Source organism: Plectropomus leopardus, chromosome 1 (assembly GCF_008729295.1).
Source record: "Plectropomus leopardus isolate mb chromosome 1, YSFRI_Pleo_2.0, whole genome shotgun sequence".
NCBI classification, from domain to species: Eukaryota; Metazoa; Chordata; class Actinopteri; order Perciformes; family Serranidae; genus Plectropomus; species Plectropomus leopardus.
In genome coordinates, this window is record NC_056463.1 from 37,722,028 (window position 1) to 37,740,728 (window position 18,701).

Consider the following 18,701-nt stretch of genomic DNA (forward strand, 5'->3'; position numbering starts at 1 on the left):
TTCACATTTGGACTGAGGCTAATTTCTGATCATTTTATTGTGCACACAAGATAAATTACATATTAAGAAAGTTTTTCCTGAATTGGGTTCCAACAGGTTTTTAAAACAAAACAGGGTGGAGCTATATTCACTTTTTGTGTACATGTGTTAGATTGTATATTTGTATTGTCTTACTGTCCTTTATATGCATTTTCTTACTCTTACTCCTATTACATAAAGCACTTTGAGTTGCACATGCTGTATGAACTGTGCAATACAAATAAAGTTACTATTATGCTACACAAAGCTGGAATAATTTCCCAGAAGATCTTAGATGTGCCCCATCTCTGGCTACTTTTAAAAAATCTTGAGTCGTTTAGGTGTACCTTTTAATTGTGACTGATAATTGTGCTCTGACTTAAACACATAGTGACTTTGTGTAATTTATCATTTTTATTCATTTCATGCTTCTTACTTTCTATAGTCCATTCCTTTTTATGTAAAGAACTCCAAATTGCCTCCTTGTACAAAATATGCTGTGTAAATGAACTTGTCTTGCAAAGCTAAAAGCAGCTTTGAAGGTGTGGTCCTGACTGTTTTTAATATATTTGTATATATATATATATAAACATAAATCTATAGATACTGACTTGAACTCATATGTCTTGACCTCAAAGTGAGTGCCAGTAAAATTACGCAGTGACACATAGACATACAATTGTTTCTAAATTGATTACATTTGCTTATCACAGTGGGCTCCATCCTTGAAACACAAAGGCTCCTCCTTAGACTGCAAATTCCTCATGGACACCAAGATGCATACAGATGTGGCTGGTCTCTCCTGTTCCATTTGCCTTCAACAAAACATAAATATTCAACTTGCAAATTGTACAGTAAGCTTGCCAGACATACATTATATACGCTACTGTTCAGTTACCTGCTGCAGAAGCTTGATTGAGTACTGTCAGATGGCTAAGTGGACTAATTATTATTTTTATGAATGTTTTTTTCCAGTGGTGCCTTTGACATTTTGGCCATAAATGTCAGCATTTCATCATTTTATCGTATAAGACATTTGTGTGAAATTTTGTCATATCATATGAATTCATGAGTCATTGCCAAAAGCACGTTTTTTGAGGTCACGTGACCTTGTCCTTTGACTGTCCATCACCAAAATCTAATCAGTTCATTCTTGAGTCCATGTAGACACAATATGAGGAAACTTCCTCAAGGTCATCTTAAAAGATTACGTTCAAAAGAGTCAGATGGATATAAGGTCACTGTGACCTTGACCCTTGACCACCAAAATCTAATTAATTTATCCTTGAGTCCAAGTGGACGTTTGTGCCAAATTTGAAGAAATTCCCTTGAGGAGTTCTTGAGATATTGTATTCAGGAGAATGGGGCAGAGGATCAGACATAATGCCTGATAAAAAGATATCAGTGCTACATTATGGACTGCTACACAACAAACATACAGCAGGGAAAAGTACAAAATCATCATTAAATTCTTACAGCTGCTGATCAGAATGGCGTTGTCCCTTGAACCGAATAGCCTTCCAGTGGTCACTCTTCGTGAACACACAGCTGGGTCCAGGTGGGTCTGCTCTCTCTTGTCTCACTGGGCTTTAACACAACACAAACAAGTTAATTTGACAGTTCTGAGATGGTGAACTGTCATAAAGAGTTAGAAAAGTCCATCTTACCTCATATCTCTGGAGTGGCTGTCATGTTGCTGAAATGCAGTGACCTCAGAATCAGAGACGCCGTCCTCTGTCTCCTCTGACACATTCATGCTGGAGCTACCGCTTTACAGAAACAAGCTGGACTGATTTCTCACAGTATTACACCATAAACCTCAAGGGATCACCCCTGTCAGCAGAATATCACATTAATTACAATAAATTTGTCAGTAAACGATTCTTACTGTCCTAACTCCCATCCAGGTTATACTTAAAAAACACTGAGCATTAAATCAGAAAACTCTTCTGTTTGAGTATTTGTGTGCGTCAGATTTATTCTTGCCACATCCTCCCAGCTTTATTTTTACTTTTTCAAACCAGTTCAACCTGCTTGCAGTGACTATGTCTGTGCCAGAAAAATCACAAATCACATGACGTAGTTCAGCTGCGTCTCCAGTAGATGGTGGTAATAATCCATTTGCAATGTAAGCCAAATCTATTCAGGAATAATACAGATAGATAACCTTTATTGTCCCAGAGGATACATACAAATACACACATACTACATGTTCACAGATTGAAAATGTATGTGTCTTGCACAAAAAAGATACAGAAACATGCAAAGTACTCTATATACACATGAGCATAGACACAGATACACATAGGTATATACTATATGCTGCTACGTACATACAGTTTCATATATCCAAACACAGACTATATTCTGCCTAATGCAGTCTGTGATCCTACACTCTCCTGGGCTGAAATGGTGGAGAGTTTGGATTCCCAAGGAAAACAACAAAACACAATACTGATGTGCATATATCCATTGAAGAAAAAGATAATGATTTTCACTAGAAAGACGCAAATATAAAAAATGAGTTCAGTGGCAAAGAAAATGTATTTTTCAATGGAGTCTGAAGTGAACAACAGAATAATTGTCTTCCGTATATATATTCACTATTATGTATATTTAATATTATATTAAGTCTATCTATCTATCTATCAATCTACTATCTATCTATCTATCTATCTATATATATAGAGAGAGAGATGTGTGTGCGTGTGTGTGTGTGCATGTGTGTAAAAACACATCCATTATTACAAGCCTATACGCCTACTTGCCTTATGTCAGCACATATCAAAACCAACCTTCACACATGCATCATATCTGAATCAAATCTAAATCAAAACCAAAACATGCCAGTCTGACTACAAGGAATCAAGTCCACATTTAATTAATAAAATAACCTCTGAAATACTTTAACAGGCATCAACAAACCAATCAATGACCCCACATATGCATGACCATCATAATTTGAAAAAAATGGCCAGGCTGTCTACAAGTGATCCAATCCTCAGCAACATCATATACAACACAGTGAGAACAATTAAAAATACAGTTTATACAGATTAGCCCTTACTTTAAGACAGAAGCGACCACACAGGCCTGAGCTGCTTACATCTCCATTAATCCACTCTTCTGATAAGTGCGTGTCAATTACCTTCTCAGAAAGCACAAGAGTTTTTGTGTCTCTGCAAATTGTGCATCCCAGGTTTCCATCTTTATCAAACAGCCAGGTGTTGCGGGACTTCCATTCTCGCCACTGCTGGCTGGTCCAGTTAGCCAGGAGAGAGAGGCAGGTGGAGTCACCTTCATCAGCGACCTCTGAGCTATCATTAACCCCATCTCCAGCCTCTGTACTAGGCTGGTCCTGTATGGTCACCCCAGGCCCCGCTGTTGGTGGGCTTTCATTGGCAGCAGTCCCCGCAGGTGCAGCAGTGGTGTTGGTTGTCCTCAAGCTGGCATCTGCCGCAGAAATTGCCTGTCGCCGCTCCTTAGTGTCACTCGTCTTATTTTTCTTTGTAAATCCAAAATTTGAGAGTAGGTTTCCCTGTTTTCCTTTAGACACAATGATTGCAAAACTTGGCAGTAAATGTGATTCAGCGTCGAAATTGAGCAGGTCCAGCAGCTCCAGCGCAAATGGTCCAGAGCGGTACCCGCTTCAGTGGTGAGGACAAGAATTGCATGCAGGTCGGCATCTTTATTAAAGTGAAATAGTGATGAGTCACATACAAATCATACATTAAAAATAGCTTAATTTTACACAATCCATAATTGTGACAATGCAAAAAAAACCAAACCAAAACAAAGCAAACAAAAAAACAACCAAAAAGGAAATGCATGAGAAAAACAGCATTTTGCCAATATTTTAGAACCCCCCCCCCAAAATTTCACAAATCATGTTTTCAGGGTGGCTCATGTCTCATGAAGGGGGGTCGAGGGTTTGGGTATGGGTAAGTCCGGGTAAGTAACAGTTATGGTAATGGTCAGGGTAAGGCTTCAGGAAATGGGTGTAAGAAAGCCAATAGAATGTCCTACTTTGTCTGGCAGTTTGAAAGTTTCATGTGTTTATAAGTTTACAGCTTTGGATGTGCTAATTACCACCATCTACTGGAGACACAGTAGAACAATGCCATGTGATCTGTGATCCGTCTCACACAAAAGCTGAGCCAACAGGTTGGATCTGTTCAAGAATGTGAAAATAAGGCAGGGAGGATGTAACAGAAATATGCTCAAGGAAAACAAACCCTTATCAACCGACGGAGAATAAGGAGTGTTTTCTGTTTGGATGCTGTGTTTTTTTGTGATTAACAATTTTAATTGAATTGTAAAAGAGTAGGGAATCAATCAAACACAAAACAAGGATTAAATGGAGCCCTTAGCATGATGAATCAGTCCAGCTTGTTTCTGTAAAGGTGTAACTCCAGCATGAATGTGTCAGAGGAGACAGACGACGGCGTCTCTGATTCTGAAGTCACTGCTTCTCAGCAATATGACAGCCACTCCAGAGATATGAGGTAAGATGGACTTTTTTTCTGACTGCTTATGACTGTTGACCATCTCAGAACCCAGCTGTGTGTCCACGAAGAGTGACCGCTGGAAGGCTATTGGGTTCAAGGGATCACGCCATTCTGATCAGCAGCTGTAAGAATTTAATGATGATTTTGTAGTTTTTTCCTGCTGTATGTTTATTGTGTAGCAGTCCAGAAATGTAGTACTGATATCTTTTTGTTCCTCTGCCTGGACAGGCATTGTGTCTGTTTGTCCCATTCTCGTGAACACAATATCTCACGAAGGCCATGAGGGAATTCCTTTAAAAATTTGTAACTCACATCCACTTAGACGCAAGAATGAAATGATTAGATTTTGAGTGGTCCAAGGTCAAGGTCATGGCCATAACACTGGGACATACAGGCTCTGACTTATGAACAAACAAACCTCCAATGATAAAGTGTAGATTATTACAGATGTGTGGAATGAAAATGTAGTAGAAGTATGAAGTTGAATTAAATGAAGTTGAATGACATTTAAAGTCACAGAAAATGCAAATACTCTAGTACCTCTGAATTCTACTCAAGTACTGTACTTGAATAAATGGACTTTGTTACACTCCATCACTAGATGTTGCATATTCATAGCTGCATGCATACTGTCATCGGGTATTGTATTCTTAGATTTTTGTTTTATTCTAACTGTCTGATTTTATATGCTTCAGTGCAGTCTTTTGAATACTGACCCTCCAATTCTGCTTATCTGCTTCATAGATGTCTTTTATATTATTGTTGCTGTTTCTTTGTTTTTCTTGAAATTGCCTGATTTATTTTGCTTAAATCCTGCCTTATTTTAACCCCCTGAAACCTGAGCAAATTGGCTTGGTTTCTTTCAAAAACATGGGTAGGCAGCAATAAGCAACAAAAGAAGAAATGACCCAAGAATTAGCAATAAACTGGAAAAAACACAAGAAAATTAAATGTAAAAAAAGGAAAAAATTTAAAATTTAAAATTATAATAATTTGTAACATAATTTTGAATTATAATTATTCTGGATATAGTTTTTCCCTACATTTCCCCCCAGCTTTTTAAAAGTAATTTTCTAATTTTACTAATTTCTTGCAATTTGTAACATTTCTTCCTAAGTTGCTCATTGTTTTTTTGCTCCCTGAAAGAAATCAAATCTATTTACACAGCATTCAAATCTATAAATACTTAGTGAAAGGCACCAAAGAGCAGCACAAGAAAGTGCTTCATAAATCAAGTTTATTAAATGAAGTAAAAATAAGCAAAACACTTTTTTTTCAATGGAGGAGAAACTTTAGGTTGAGTTCTTAACCTGGAATTTAAATTTAATGTTTATGTTGTGTTAAAGCACAGTGAGGCAGGACAGACCAGACTCAACTGGACCCAGCTGTGTGTCCTTGAAGAGTGACGGGTCTATGTGTGAGCCAGTAAACTTCAAGGATGGAGGCCAGTCTAATCAGCAAATGTAAGAATGCAAAGCACTTGAGTTTGTTATTGTGTCTCAACTGATTTGATTTAGAGACAGAAATTCACTAAAGCTCAATTCATAACTGGGGCTTTGAATGTTTATTTTGTGTTGAAGCCAAGTGAAACAGGAGAGAGCAGACCCACCTGTACCAGACTGTGTGTCTGTGAGGACTGACCGGTCCATAAGTGAACCTATTGAGTTCAAGGATGTAGCACCAATTACTGAGCCAAGGTAAGCTTCATTGCATTTGACCTGTATTATATCTTATATAAGGGGACATGTTTGGCTAATTCTCATGTTCATACTTGCATTTGGGGTTTCAACTTTGTCATGTTTGCATAATTAACGCTTAGTGCCTGATAATATCGTTCTGTGCACAAAAAGCGTCCTTTAAAAATCAAGCTTTAAAATGTAATACATTAATATGATTTTACACATTGAGTTTGTTCCTTAACCAACATAATATCAAATATTTAATTCTTTAAATGGCAGGTTTTTGTCATGATGTCATTATATTTTTAGACACACAATCATATTAATGTATTACAACACACAAAAATTATTATTATTTAATATAATATTATTTATATACTAGATACTACATACTAAGTAGAGTTTTTGATTATCACAGCATGGGATATGTCAAGAATGAGCAATAATATTGATTTGTATACATTATTATTTTTTGTGCAGTGTCATATTTACAAACTAGGTTCTAAAAAATATTATACATTAATGTGATGTCCTACTTTCATTGAGTTTATTTTTTAAACAACAATCAGTCCTGATCAAACCTATCAAATATGCATTTTTTTTTTAAATTTTTTTTTTACAATGTTTTTGGAAATGCCATGTATTTTTTCCATATGCCAAATATGGCAAAAAAGGATATATATAAAATCAGGTGGAAAACAGTAAAAATTGCAAATTCCAAGGTGTGCCATATGCATGAACACAGCCAAAATTACCCCCCCCCCCCAAAAAAAGAAAACTTTTCAATTTTGAATCAAAACACAAAACTAAACAGAAAGTGTATAGTAGTAGTGGCTCTGGACAAAGCTTTCCAGAGAGTTTGAAAAAAAGATAAATTGGTAAATTGATAAATTCACTAAAGCTCACTTCATGAGTTTGAATTTTCATGTTGTGTTGAAGCCAAGTGAACCAGGAGAGAGCAGACCCACCTGAACCCAGCCATGTGTCCGTGAGGAGTGACCGATCTGAGGACAAGTTCACTGATTTCAGGTAAGGAAGTCACTTTCTATAAAAGCAGTTTGTTAGGGTGTGAATGTACAACAACCATGATGGGGTCAAGAGATCTGAGCTCAAGTCAAAACTGTGAGTCATTTTAAGTGCAACTGATAACATAATGTTTAAATTAACAAAACCCTGACTTTTGAACTCAGGTGATTTTAAGGAAGACAGTTCAGGAAAAAAAATGTTATAGTTTTCTTGTCATCAGTGACTGGAATCTACCTGGCAAACAGTCAACGCGCCTCAGGAAACCTGCCTTGAGTGCATTCTCTTCCTAACTCAGTTTAAAGACACACAGTTTAGTTTGACAAAGGCTGAGATAGTAAACATTACAGCAATGAAAAACTGGTTTTGGTTAATGCAGGTAGACTGATGGTTGAGTTATTTTGAAATCAGTGACTTTGAAAATGTCCATCAGACTCTTTTCACTTAAGACATTTCATATACAAATTCTTGGCTGTGTATGTTTTCTAGTCAAGTCAAGTCAATTTTATTTATAAAGCCAATTATCACAAATCACAGTTTACCTCAGAGAAAAACTCAATCAAAAAAATCTTTGCATTGAACCGTGTCCTCATGTTTTCTGGATCTACAGAGGTCACCGCAAGAGGTCAGAGGTTCTCAGTAATAAGCCTGCCAAGAAGCACCAACAAAACCTGGACTCCATTTTTTTGGTATGTAAATGTCCAACTTTTCTCTATATAGGGTGTAAACACTGAATCTTTGTGTTCTCAAACTGAATTGTATGCCCTAAGTTTACAGTGCATAGGTAAAAATGAATGCTACAAATTTTATTTGACTAGTTTTCGACACAAAAGCGACACTGTGCACATCCAAAGACACCTGAAGTTTCTGTATTTGTGTTGTCTTGGCATTCATTCAAAGCCATCATAAGTTTTATTGTCTGGAAAGTTCCACAGTCAAACCTGTTTGGTTACACTTTCATACCAGTCAGGAAGTATTAATGCACTGACTGAGCTCCGAGTGGCTTACTGCATGGGCCAGTGTCGCATGTTCTATAGCAGCAGGAACCTGCAGTGAGAATCACATGATCAGGCAGATGTACCTGCAATTACCAGTTTTAGCTAGCTGTCAAAACCGTAGACTGTATATGAAACTGGATGACAATGCCACACTTACCCCCTCTATGCTGAGGTGAGATTAAGTTCCTGCCAAAACACCCATCCAATTAATCGCGAGTAGCTCGATTGATTGTAAGCGCACAGATTGTCTGTCACAGCTGTCAATCATGGCAGAAACGCCCCCGTTTTGTATAATTTAATAACTCATTAAAACCAAACTTATCATAAAAACAAACACTTGAACAAACATCAGGGTGATGAGAACTATCGTCAGTGTCAGAAACCTTCGTAGGGAAAAGTGTATTTGACGTATACTTTGAGTTTTTATTTTTGCTTATTCACTAACATGGAGGGGTGGACTTTATGATCTATACTGCAGTCAGTCACCAGGGGGCGATCCACATTGAAATGTTTCACTTTAGGGGAACTGTCATGTTGACCATCTTCATATACAGTCTATGGTCAAAACAAAATCAAATTTATGTCCTAAACAGTGGAATCACTCCATGCTGCACAATTTTATTCAAGACTTATTCAAGACAAAGTTTCAACCTGCCTTGCACCTAAATGATGCATATAACTACCCTCTTTCAACTGCACAGTAAAATTAAGATTTGCTTTAATTCAGACAAAAAACTAAAACTAGTCAAGACAAGGTTTGACATAATCAGCTACAGATTTAGGTCAAAACAGTCTCCATGTTTCAGCTTTCAGATGGGTTTTCAGCAGAGGCAGATGAATATGTTGTTCTTTGTTTCCATCAATGAACAATTTTTTTTAATTACACACTTTACTCTTCCAGCTTCTTGAAGAGAACATTGTGAGTTTTGTGAGAAATGAGCTGAAGAGGTTCAAGAAAGTTCTGGATCCAGAAGCTCCAGAATACTTAGAGAGCCTGAGAGAAGATGAAGTTGTGGTTGGTGAAGAAGAAGAGCAGAGAAAAAGCAACAGAGACGCTTTTCTGAAGCTCACACTGAACTTCCTGAGGAACATGAAGCAAGAACAGCTGGCTGATGCTTTGCGGAGCAGTAAGACGCTGTTAAGAATTACATACTGCCTCTGGAAATATGGATGTTTTATTAGATTTCTTAACCCAACATTTGAACCAACATTAGACTGATGTTTGAATATTATTTTTCAAAATGTGAAGTTGTTAACCCCTGGAAACCTGATCAAAGTGGCTTAATAAAACATGAATAAGGCAACTAGTAACTAAACAAGAAGTTACCCAAAATTGGCAAGAAATTATTAAATAACTATATTATTAAATAAGCAATAAGCAACAAAAAAGAAAAAAAATGCTAAAAAAGACAAACCGAAAACCAAACTAAACAAAAACTAAACAAATAAAGAAATGACCTTGAAATCACACTAAAAATGTAAATATAATATAATACATATAAACTTTAGATATACAATTACAATTATTTTGTTTTATCTTTTACTAATTTTATTCCTCTCTCATTTCTATCTTCCCCTTTCAGTTCATTTTCTTCTAAGAATTTCCTAATTTCTAATAATTTGTGTGACATTTCTTGCCAAGATGCAAAATGTGTTTTTAGCCGTGTTTTCAAAAGAAATCAAATTGTGAAAAGCATCTGGATGTAGCACAAGAAAACTGATATCGATCCAGGTTTCAAAGGTTTAATCTGTCATTGAATTCCTGGACAAGGTATTGGACAAGGTAATCATCATTATCAAATCATTATTTTATACTAGGATTTATCAATGATTAGCAAAACCAGTGTGTGTTGAGGAATGGATGCATTCATCAGAAGGTGTCTCAATTTGCAAATTTACCATAATATCCATTGACCGAGGTTATATGTTGTTTCCACAGGAACTCTCGCTGCAATTTGCCAACGTAAACTGAAATCTACACTGAAAGACAAGTTTCAGTGTTTGTTTGAAGGGATTGCCAAAGCTGGGAACCCAACTCTTCTTCATCGGATCTTCACAGAACTCCACATCACAGAGGGAGACTGTCAAGAGGTCAATGAACAACATGAGATCAGACAGATAGAAGCAGCATCCCGAAAACCAGCTAGTTCGGAAACTACAATTGGATGCAAGGATATGTTCAAATGTGGAAGACATGAACCAATCAGAACTCTTGTCACAAAGGGAGTGGCTGGCATTGGGAAAACAGTCTTAACGCAGAAGTTCATCCTGGATTGGGCCGAAGGCAAAGCCAACCACAATATACAGTTTATCTTTCCATTCACTTTCCGAGAGATCAATTTGCTAAAAGAGAAAAAGTACAGCTTGGTGCAACTTGTTCATGAGTTCTTCACTGAAACCAAAGAAGCAGGAATCTGCAGGTTTGAAGACTTCCAGGTTGTGTTCATCTTTGACGGTCTGGATGAGTGCCGACTTCCTCTGGACTTCTGCAACAATGAGATCCAGACTGACGTTACAGAGTCCACCTCAGTGGATGTACTGCTGACAAACCTCATCAGGGGGAAACTGCTTCCCTCCGCTCGCCTCTGGATCACCACACGACCTGCAGCAGCCAATCAGATTCCTCCTGACTGTGTTGACATGGTGACAGAGGTCAGAGGGTTTACTGACCCACAGAAGGAGGAGTACTTCAGGAAGAGGTTCAGAGACAATGAGCAGGCTCGCAGAATTATCTCCCACATCGAGGCATCACGAAGCCTCCACATCATGTGCCACATCCCAGTCTTCTGCTGGATCACCGCTACAGTTCTGGAGCATGTGCTGAAAATCAGACAGAGAGCAGAGCTGCCCAAGACCCTGACTGAGATGTACATCCACTTGCTGGTGGTTCAGACCAAACAGGGGAATGTAAAATATCACAGCAGTGCAGCGACAGATCCAGTCTGGAACACAGAGACCAAAAAGACCATTCTCACTCTGGGAAAACTGGCTTTTGAGCAACTGGAGAAAGGAAATCTGATCTTCTATGAAGCAGACCTCAAAGAATGTGGCATTGACATAAAAGCTGCTTCTATTTACTCAGGTCTATTCACACAGATCTCCAAAGACGAGCATGGGCTGAATCAGGACAAAGTGTTCTGCTTTGTCCATCTGAGTGTTCAGGAGTTTCTGGCGGCACTCTATGTCTTCCTTACGTTCACCAACACTGGCATCGATCTACTAAGAAGAAGAGGGTGGTTCACTTCAGTTCAGGCTTTGCCATTACAACGAGAATTCAAACACCTCTACCAGAATGCAGTGGACAAGGCTTTAAAAAGTCCAAATGGACACCTGGACTTGTTTGTTCGTTTCCTCCTTGGCCTTTCACTTGAGACCAATCAGACTCTGCTACGGGGCCTGCTGAAAAAGACAGGAAGTAAACAAGAGGTCAAAGAGATGCTAGTGCAGTACATCAAAAAGAAGATAAGGGAAAATCCTTCACCAGAGAGAAGCATCAATCTGTTTCACTGCCTGAATGAGCTCAATGACCATTCTCTAGTGGAGGAGATCCAACAGCACCTGAGATCAGGGAGTTTATATGGTAACAAACTCTCTCCTTCTCAGTGGTCAGCGCTCGTCTTCATCTTACTGTCATCAGGGAAAGCTCTAGATGTGCTTGACTTGAGAAAATTCTCTGCTTCGGAGGAGGCATTTTTCAGGCTGCTGCCAGTGGTCAAAGCATCCAAAACAGCCCTGTAGGTGTATAGATATATGGAAGCATAAAATATTTTAAATATGATCATATCTATGGCAGAAAGCAAGAAAACACTTTATTCTCTCTTCGTCTTCAGGCTGAATGGCTGTAATCTCTCATCAAAAAGCTGTGAAGATCTGGCTGCCGTTTTAAGCTCCAAGAACTGTTGTCTGAGAGAGCTGGACCTGAGTAACAATGACCTACAGGATACAGGAGTAAGGCTACTCTCAAATGGACTTCAGAGTCCACACTGTAGACTGGAGATTCTTGGGTTAGTATTCAGTAAAATAGGTTACCATTTCAATATAATTATACCCATTTATAATCACTTGCATTCACATTAGTCATCATTAAAGTTATCTGACCTCTTTAGGATTCTGTTTTCTATTTGTCTTTGTTCCCATCAAAACCCAGGATATCAATTTGTAGCATTTGGAGATGGTATTTCATTGTTTTCTCATGGTGATAAAACCAAAAATATCATAAAAGATTGATGATGGATTGAGATTGATGAAATCAGGGTAAGGGGGAGCACGGAATTGACAGGCATTTAGTATCAGGGTCTGCGGTCATGCAATTGTTGTACTTGACTGTCATAATAAAAAATGAGCTGAAGGTGAACTCTTTGAAATTCAAAAGCTTGTAGAGCAAAATGATTGATTAATGACGGTGTATAATCAAATATGAAGCGTGTGTGCTTGCAGGCTGTCAGAGTGTCTGATCACAGAGGAGGGCTGCGCTTTTCTGGCTTCAGCTCTGAATTCTAACCCCTCCCACCTCAGAGAGCTAGACCTGAGCTTCAACCACCCAGGGGACTCTGGAATCAAGCTGCTGTCTGCTGGACGGGATGACCCACGCTGGAAACTGGAAACTCTCAAGTAGATTAGGTTTTATAGTTGTTAAATAGGGTATAGATGTCATATATATGTGCACATGTTCATTTTTCTTTCTCTGTCACTCACAATTGTGCACCTTTTTCACAGGTTTGATCATTGTGGAAAGTGTCGACTGAACCCACCACCTCTCAGGTGTAAGTTAAACTTTTCTGGTGTCACCAATCTGATTATTTACTAAATCCTCATCTTAAAAAGGTTATGCATTAAGTACTCTTATTTGATAATCTATGCCGTCATTCTGCCAGTGTTAAATGAAAAGATCCACCCCACATATTTGCGTACAGATAATATGTACCACTGTTAGGAGACAGTTAGTTTAGCTCAGCATTAAGATTGGAAACAGGGGGAAACGGCTATCTTGGCCCTGTCTGAATGTAAGCCTAACATATCTCTGATGCTCACTAATAAACATATCTATCTCACTTGTATGATCCGTACAAAAACTAAGGTGTAAACAGTTTCATTTTAACAGCACACTATAGAGCTGCTGGATTATTTCTTGGCCAGGCTTCTTGGAGTCTTCTTTTTTTCCTGTGAGGTTGTCATAAATCCAGAGATAACTAACAGGCTATAGACTTGATGTTTCTTCCATGTGGTGCGATCCAGTGACTGCATCAGTCATGCCACATCGTTGGGTTTTCCAACTAATCCTCTGATAAATTCTGCCCCTCAAACACAGATTGGCCAATCATAGTGTAGTGTTATATAAGTCTTGCAGTAAAAGTGGCACATTATTATACCTGCTTTAGCCTAATAATTAGACCAAAATGGCGTTTAATTTCACTTCATTCTTTTAATTTGTTTTGTCCTTATTCTCTAGCAAGTTATGTATCTATACAACCAACATCAGTTGCGTAGTTGTATTTACAAGGGACAGTCAACTTTTTGTGTCTCATTTCCTCCATCAGATTTCTGCGAGCTTTCACTGGACTCAAACACAGCAGACAGAAACCTCTCACTGTCTGACAACAACAGACGAGTGATGGTGGTGAAGGAGAAGCAGCCGTATCCTGATCATCCAGAGAGGTTTGATAGCTGGAAACAGCTGCTGTGTCAGGAAGGTCTGAGTGGGCGCTGTTACTGGGAGGTCCAGTGGACAGGAAGGGTTCATATCGGAGTGACGTACAGAGGAATCAAAAGAAAAGGAGACAGCGATGACTGCTGTATTGGATGGAATGATCAGTCCTGGAGTCTGTTCTGCAGTTCTCAGAGTTACACTCCCTGGCACAATAACAAACCAATAGACATAGACACACACCTGCCTTCTAAGTCTAACAGAGTAGCTGTGTATCTGGACTGGCCTGCTGGCACTGTGTCCTTCTACTGTCTCCCCTCCATTGTCTCTTCAGTCAGACGGATCCACCTCCACACCTTCCACTCCACATTCACTGAACCCCTCTACCCTGTGTTTGGGTTTGGACGAATGCGAGAGGTAGGGACTGACTCAAAATTTTTACCATCCTCAGTTTATCTGTCACGTGTTGAGGAATGAATGTTTCCTCCTGTAAAACAGTGGGACCCAAATCAGGGTACCTTAGGACAGTGTCCTAAGATGAAAGTGTAAAGATAGTGACTGTGCAAGCCAAGGAGTCAACAGTGAAGGTGAAACTCCTGGCAAATCTGTAGGGGGGGTGGGGGGGTTGTGGTTGTCCATCCATCCATCCGTCCTTCCCATATTTATGAATGCAATATCTCAAGAACACCTTGAGGCAATTTCTTCTACTTTGACACAAATGTCCACTCAATGTGCTTGATGAACTGAGTAGAATTTCGTGGCAAAAAGGTCAAGGTATAATTGCTTTCTTGGTAAGACCATGCAATGGATAGTTTTTCTGCTGTAAATAGAGCTCAAAGAAAGGTTGATTCATCCATCTCAACACGGACTGAGTCTAATAGACCTGAGCTGGTTAAAAGAGCTAAAAATCAGATTGTAAAATGAAGAAGCTTTTTGTGGGTAGGGGGAGCTCATTGTCCCACACTAAAATGCCAGTTAAAACTAAAGCCCGGTAGACACTGTGCGATTTTGGGCAGTCATGAAAGAAATGTGGTGATATCTTTGGTCGTTTCTCTAAAACCGCTGTCCTATATCGCATAGTGAGAGGTGGCCGTTGTCATAGTCATGTGATCAAAGACAGCCTGGGATAAAATTCTGACAGTGGCAGAAATTTGGGATGTTAAGACCTAAATCTACTAACCAACCAGCCAACCAACCAACCAACCAACAGAGACACAGCATGAAATGATGCACTGATCAGTGCCACATTGCTAAATGCTAGTAGATGCTAATAAATACTCCGAGCTTTTGTTGCAAAATTGGGATGCCAAGTTGGCCCCTTCTCCCCAGCCATGACCGCGTCCACATTCTCCTCCCTCTCCTCTTCTTCTGACTTTTTTGACACACATAAATGCTACTACAGCAAAGACTTGAGTTGTTTGTTTAAATTTGCTGAGACCACTAGATGAATGATGCACGCCGCCAATGCTTTGCGCACGAGTGTTGACGTTGATGGACGTAGGTCGTTTCCTACGATTCAGTAGGTGATGTCATCACATAGTCTGCATATATTAAACTTGATGTCATACCAAGTTTAATAAGATCCATGTCACAGAGTATAGCTGCACTAAAATTATTTTATTTTATTATTTAATTTTTATTTAATGTTTATTTAAAAGGGACATAGCATATTAATGAACATCAGTATAAAATGCAAATATACACAACCACAACAACACGAAAACAAAACAAAAACACAATTATACTCATTTTAAGTGTTTAAAGCTGATCAATGTGTGTAGGGTTACACTGACATACTCATGAAATTACCTGAACTGTTGTTTTTGTAAATGTATAAGTTGTAAAAATTGCGTGTAACTAAAATTATATAGATTCATTGTTTAGAAAAAATTTTCATGTAGCCCTATTTTCTGAAATTGAATAAAAATCTCCATTTTCTCTTGTGATGTTATTTTTGTGATGACAGGAAAGTGTATAGAATATTTGTGATTATTTAAAGTTGTATTTTATGTTGTTTGTGTTTTATTAAAAATCTGCTTGTGTGCTTAAGCATGATTTTAATGCCACCGACATTTCATTTGAAAATAATATGAAATAATGTTTCACCTAAACAGAATTATTTTATTAGCCAAGTCTATTTTATAGGCTACACAAAAGCCCCTCATGTCAGAGGACTTTACCAAGATTAGTTTAGTCAAATGTTATTTTGTAGTCTCAGTGTTCTGCTCTCTGCCATTATTGTTTGTTTTTTTTTGTAACAGGTGTTGGGGTGTGTATAGATATTCACTCCTAATGTGTAAAAATAATTGTAATAGTCCAATATAAATTATTACTTTTATTATAATATTAGATTTGATTGTTAACTATTGCAAAATGCTATACCCTGTTAAGGCCAGTAGAGAGCGGTATAATATAAGGGAACCCATGTTAAAATGTCTTTTCTCGGGACAGGAAAAGCACTATGACAGTAATTCTCTAATTGATGACTGTGAATTAATTGTCAGAAGATCAAATTAATCACACACATATTAAATAATAACTTAAAAGGAAGAAATAAATGTCATGGCTGGTGTGTGTGTGTGGCAACAGGGGAAGGACTCACATGCAGATAGTCCAGGAATCTTTTTTTTGTGATCAAATTTTTAGTTAGTTTTGTGCAGAGTATAATAATAAGTCATATATATATAGCTGCATCTCATCCATATTTGCCCATACTGTTTGTCTCCAAATTTTGTGAGTATTTGTACTCCAGAAGAAAATTTAACCGTTTGTCTCACCCTGCCCTCGACTGCCCTGCTCAGACTGGCTTAAAATGACGTGATGTCTATTTGTATAATTAAATTAGTAATAATAATAATAAAAAATAAATGAACTGATAAATAAAAAAAACAGACAAACAGAAATAAGTACGCTAAAAAGATGTATAATTATGAAAATGAATAAATGAATAAATTTAAAAAGTCCTACTAGGACTATCACTAATACATACAGTGTGTGTACACATATACTATATATTTGTATACACATGCCTTCAGATATCTATATAAAGCAGAAACAGATACATCAGTATATGTATGTACATATTACTCCCCCATGTAAAGCAAAACAAAACAAAACAAAACAAAACAAAACAAAACAAACAAAAAAAAAACAACAAAACAAAACAGAGACAACTGAGTGTGGTAAATAAAGTCCAAATAAATTGAATGATAGATTATTGATTGATTGTCCTCACACCCAAGGTGAATATTTAAAAAACATTTTTTGTAAAGATTTGTATGATTGTTGAATCACAGAATTAACCTAGAAACAGGCTCCTGTATCTGAAAGTCTAAAAAACATGCACAGGATCATGTGCAGTTGTAACATGCTGTAGTTATATGTAAGTACAACATAAACATGCATCACATAGCGGCTCTAGACGATGATGAGTGTGTGGACAGAAAGCAGAAGACGACGCTCTGACAAGTTGATGCTGATTGACTGGTTGAATTTAGACATTTTTTCCAGTGAGAGCAGCTCTGTTGACACACCCTTTACTCCAGTGACATATCTGAGAAGCACTCACTGCTGTTACCTGTACGGTCATAACATTCACATGTGTGTATGAGGGCAGTCTGGCATTTACCAAAAGCAAATAAACAATTTTTAGACTGGAAGCCTCAAACAAAGAACTGGATTCGTGCAACAGATTCCAAAATTCTTTGCAGCAGTGTAACTGGTTCATTCATATAACTGCAGGCAGAAACACAAACACTTTTGACTTGCAACAAAGACTTTCTCTGGCCAACCAAATCCTTAAAGAAAAGCCTACTTACCTAAAATAACAAGAGTATTACCTGCAAAAGAACCAGAAAGACAAGTGCAAATAAATAGCCTCAATGACTGACAATGCATGAGGCGAATGATGATGTGGGCTCATGGGAGTTTACATGTGTTTTGTGGATTTTGATATGGCCTACAACAGTGTCCTCCAAGGAGTCCTGCTGCGAGTACTGTGGGAATATGGGGTACCAGGTTTATTGTCACAGGGCTTTTAGTCCTTGTATAATCAAACTGAAAACTGTTTCGATTTTCTCAGCACAAATGCTGCATCCATGTGATGTCAGAAGGTCATAGTTTCAGTTGTTCTGATTTTGTTGTGTTCGTATGCTTTGAGGTGGTAAAGTGGGAACAACATGGAAGCTACAAAGATCGATTGCATTTTAATGGTAAGAGTAATTAAAAAAGAGGTTGATAACTGTTTCCAGTTAATTAATATTTTTTGTATATTATTGTATTTTTCGATATATATTACATTTTTTATATTTAATCTAAGTCACTCTACATGGACAACAGTTAACATTAATACCATTATTTTCTTTACATGTGATCAAAATTGATATTTAACACCTGAATTAATAAAAAAGTTTCTTTCCGTTGACCAAACATTGACTTTTGCCCACCAGAGTTTATGCATTTATGATGTCACGTCAGCAACTCATGTTATAAAATAACATTGTTATCAGTGTTAGTATACTTGCCTGGCATACTTTATAGTTTAGTTTGGTTTGTTTACCTACTACAGCTAATAGTTGCATGTACTAAAATGTGAAACTACTAAAAGTAAATGATAATTTCACGAGTAATTCCTTTGAAAGGCCGTTCATGTGCTCGTATCTTGTAAATCCGATATTTCCAAGGAGCACATCAAGGCAGCAAAAGTCAAACATATTTTCAGTGGGTGTTGACCTCTGTCAGGACTGTCCCACAGTAATGATTCTGCATGTGATGTTGATGGACAGGATCTCAAGGCACTCACAAGAGAAGTGTTTCCAGTTCTGGGGCCGGA

General features: G+C 37.8%; 1 protein-coding gene across 2 annotated transcripts; it reads left to right on the plus strand.

Annotated features, from left to right (window-relative positions):
• Nucleotides 1–4,222: 4,222 nt before the first annotated feature.
• Nucleotides 4,223–14,474, plus strand: LOC121941790 (protein NLRC3-like). Of its 2 annotated transcripts, none has more exons than XM_042484665.1 (11): nt 4,223–4,523; nt 5,873–5,989; nt 6,107–6,223; nt 7,145–7,234; nt 7,839–7,917; nt 9,128–9,353; nt 10,166–11,960; nt 12,057–12,230; nt 12,649–12,837; nt 12,943–12,989; nt 13,764–14,474. In XM_042484665.1, the coding sequence occupies exons 1-11, from the start codon at nt 4,435–4,437 to the stop codon at nt 14,345–14,347; spliced, it is 3,507 nt and encodes a 1,168-aa protein (XP_042340599.1). In that variant the 5' UTR covers nt 4,223–4,434; the 3' UTR covers nt 14,348–14,474. The 2 variants fall into 2 exon arrangements, with proteins under 2 accessions (XP_042340599.1, XP_042340607.1); XM_042484673.1 differs by having other exon boundaries at nt 12,664–12,837.
• The last annotated feature ends 4,227 nt before the right edge of the window (nt 14,475–18,701 follow it).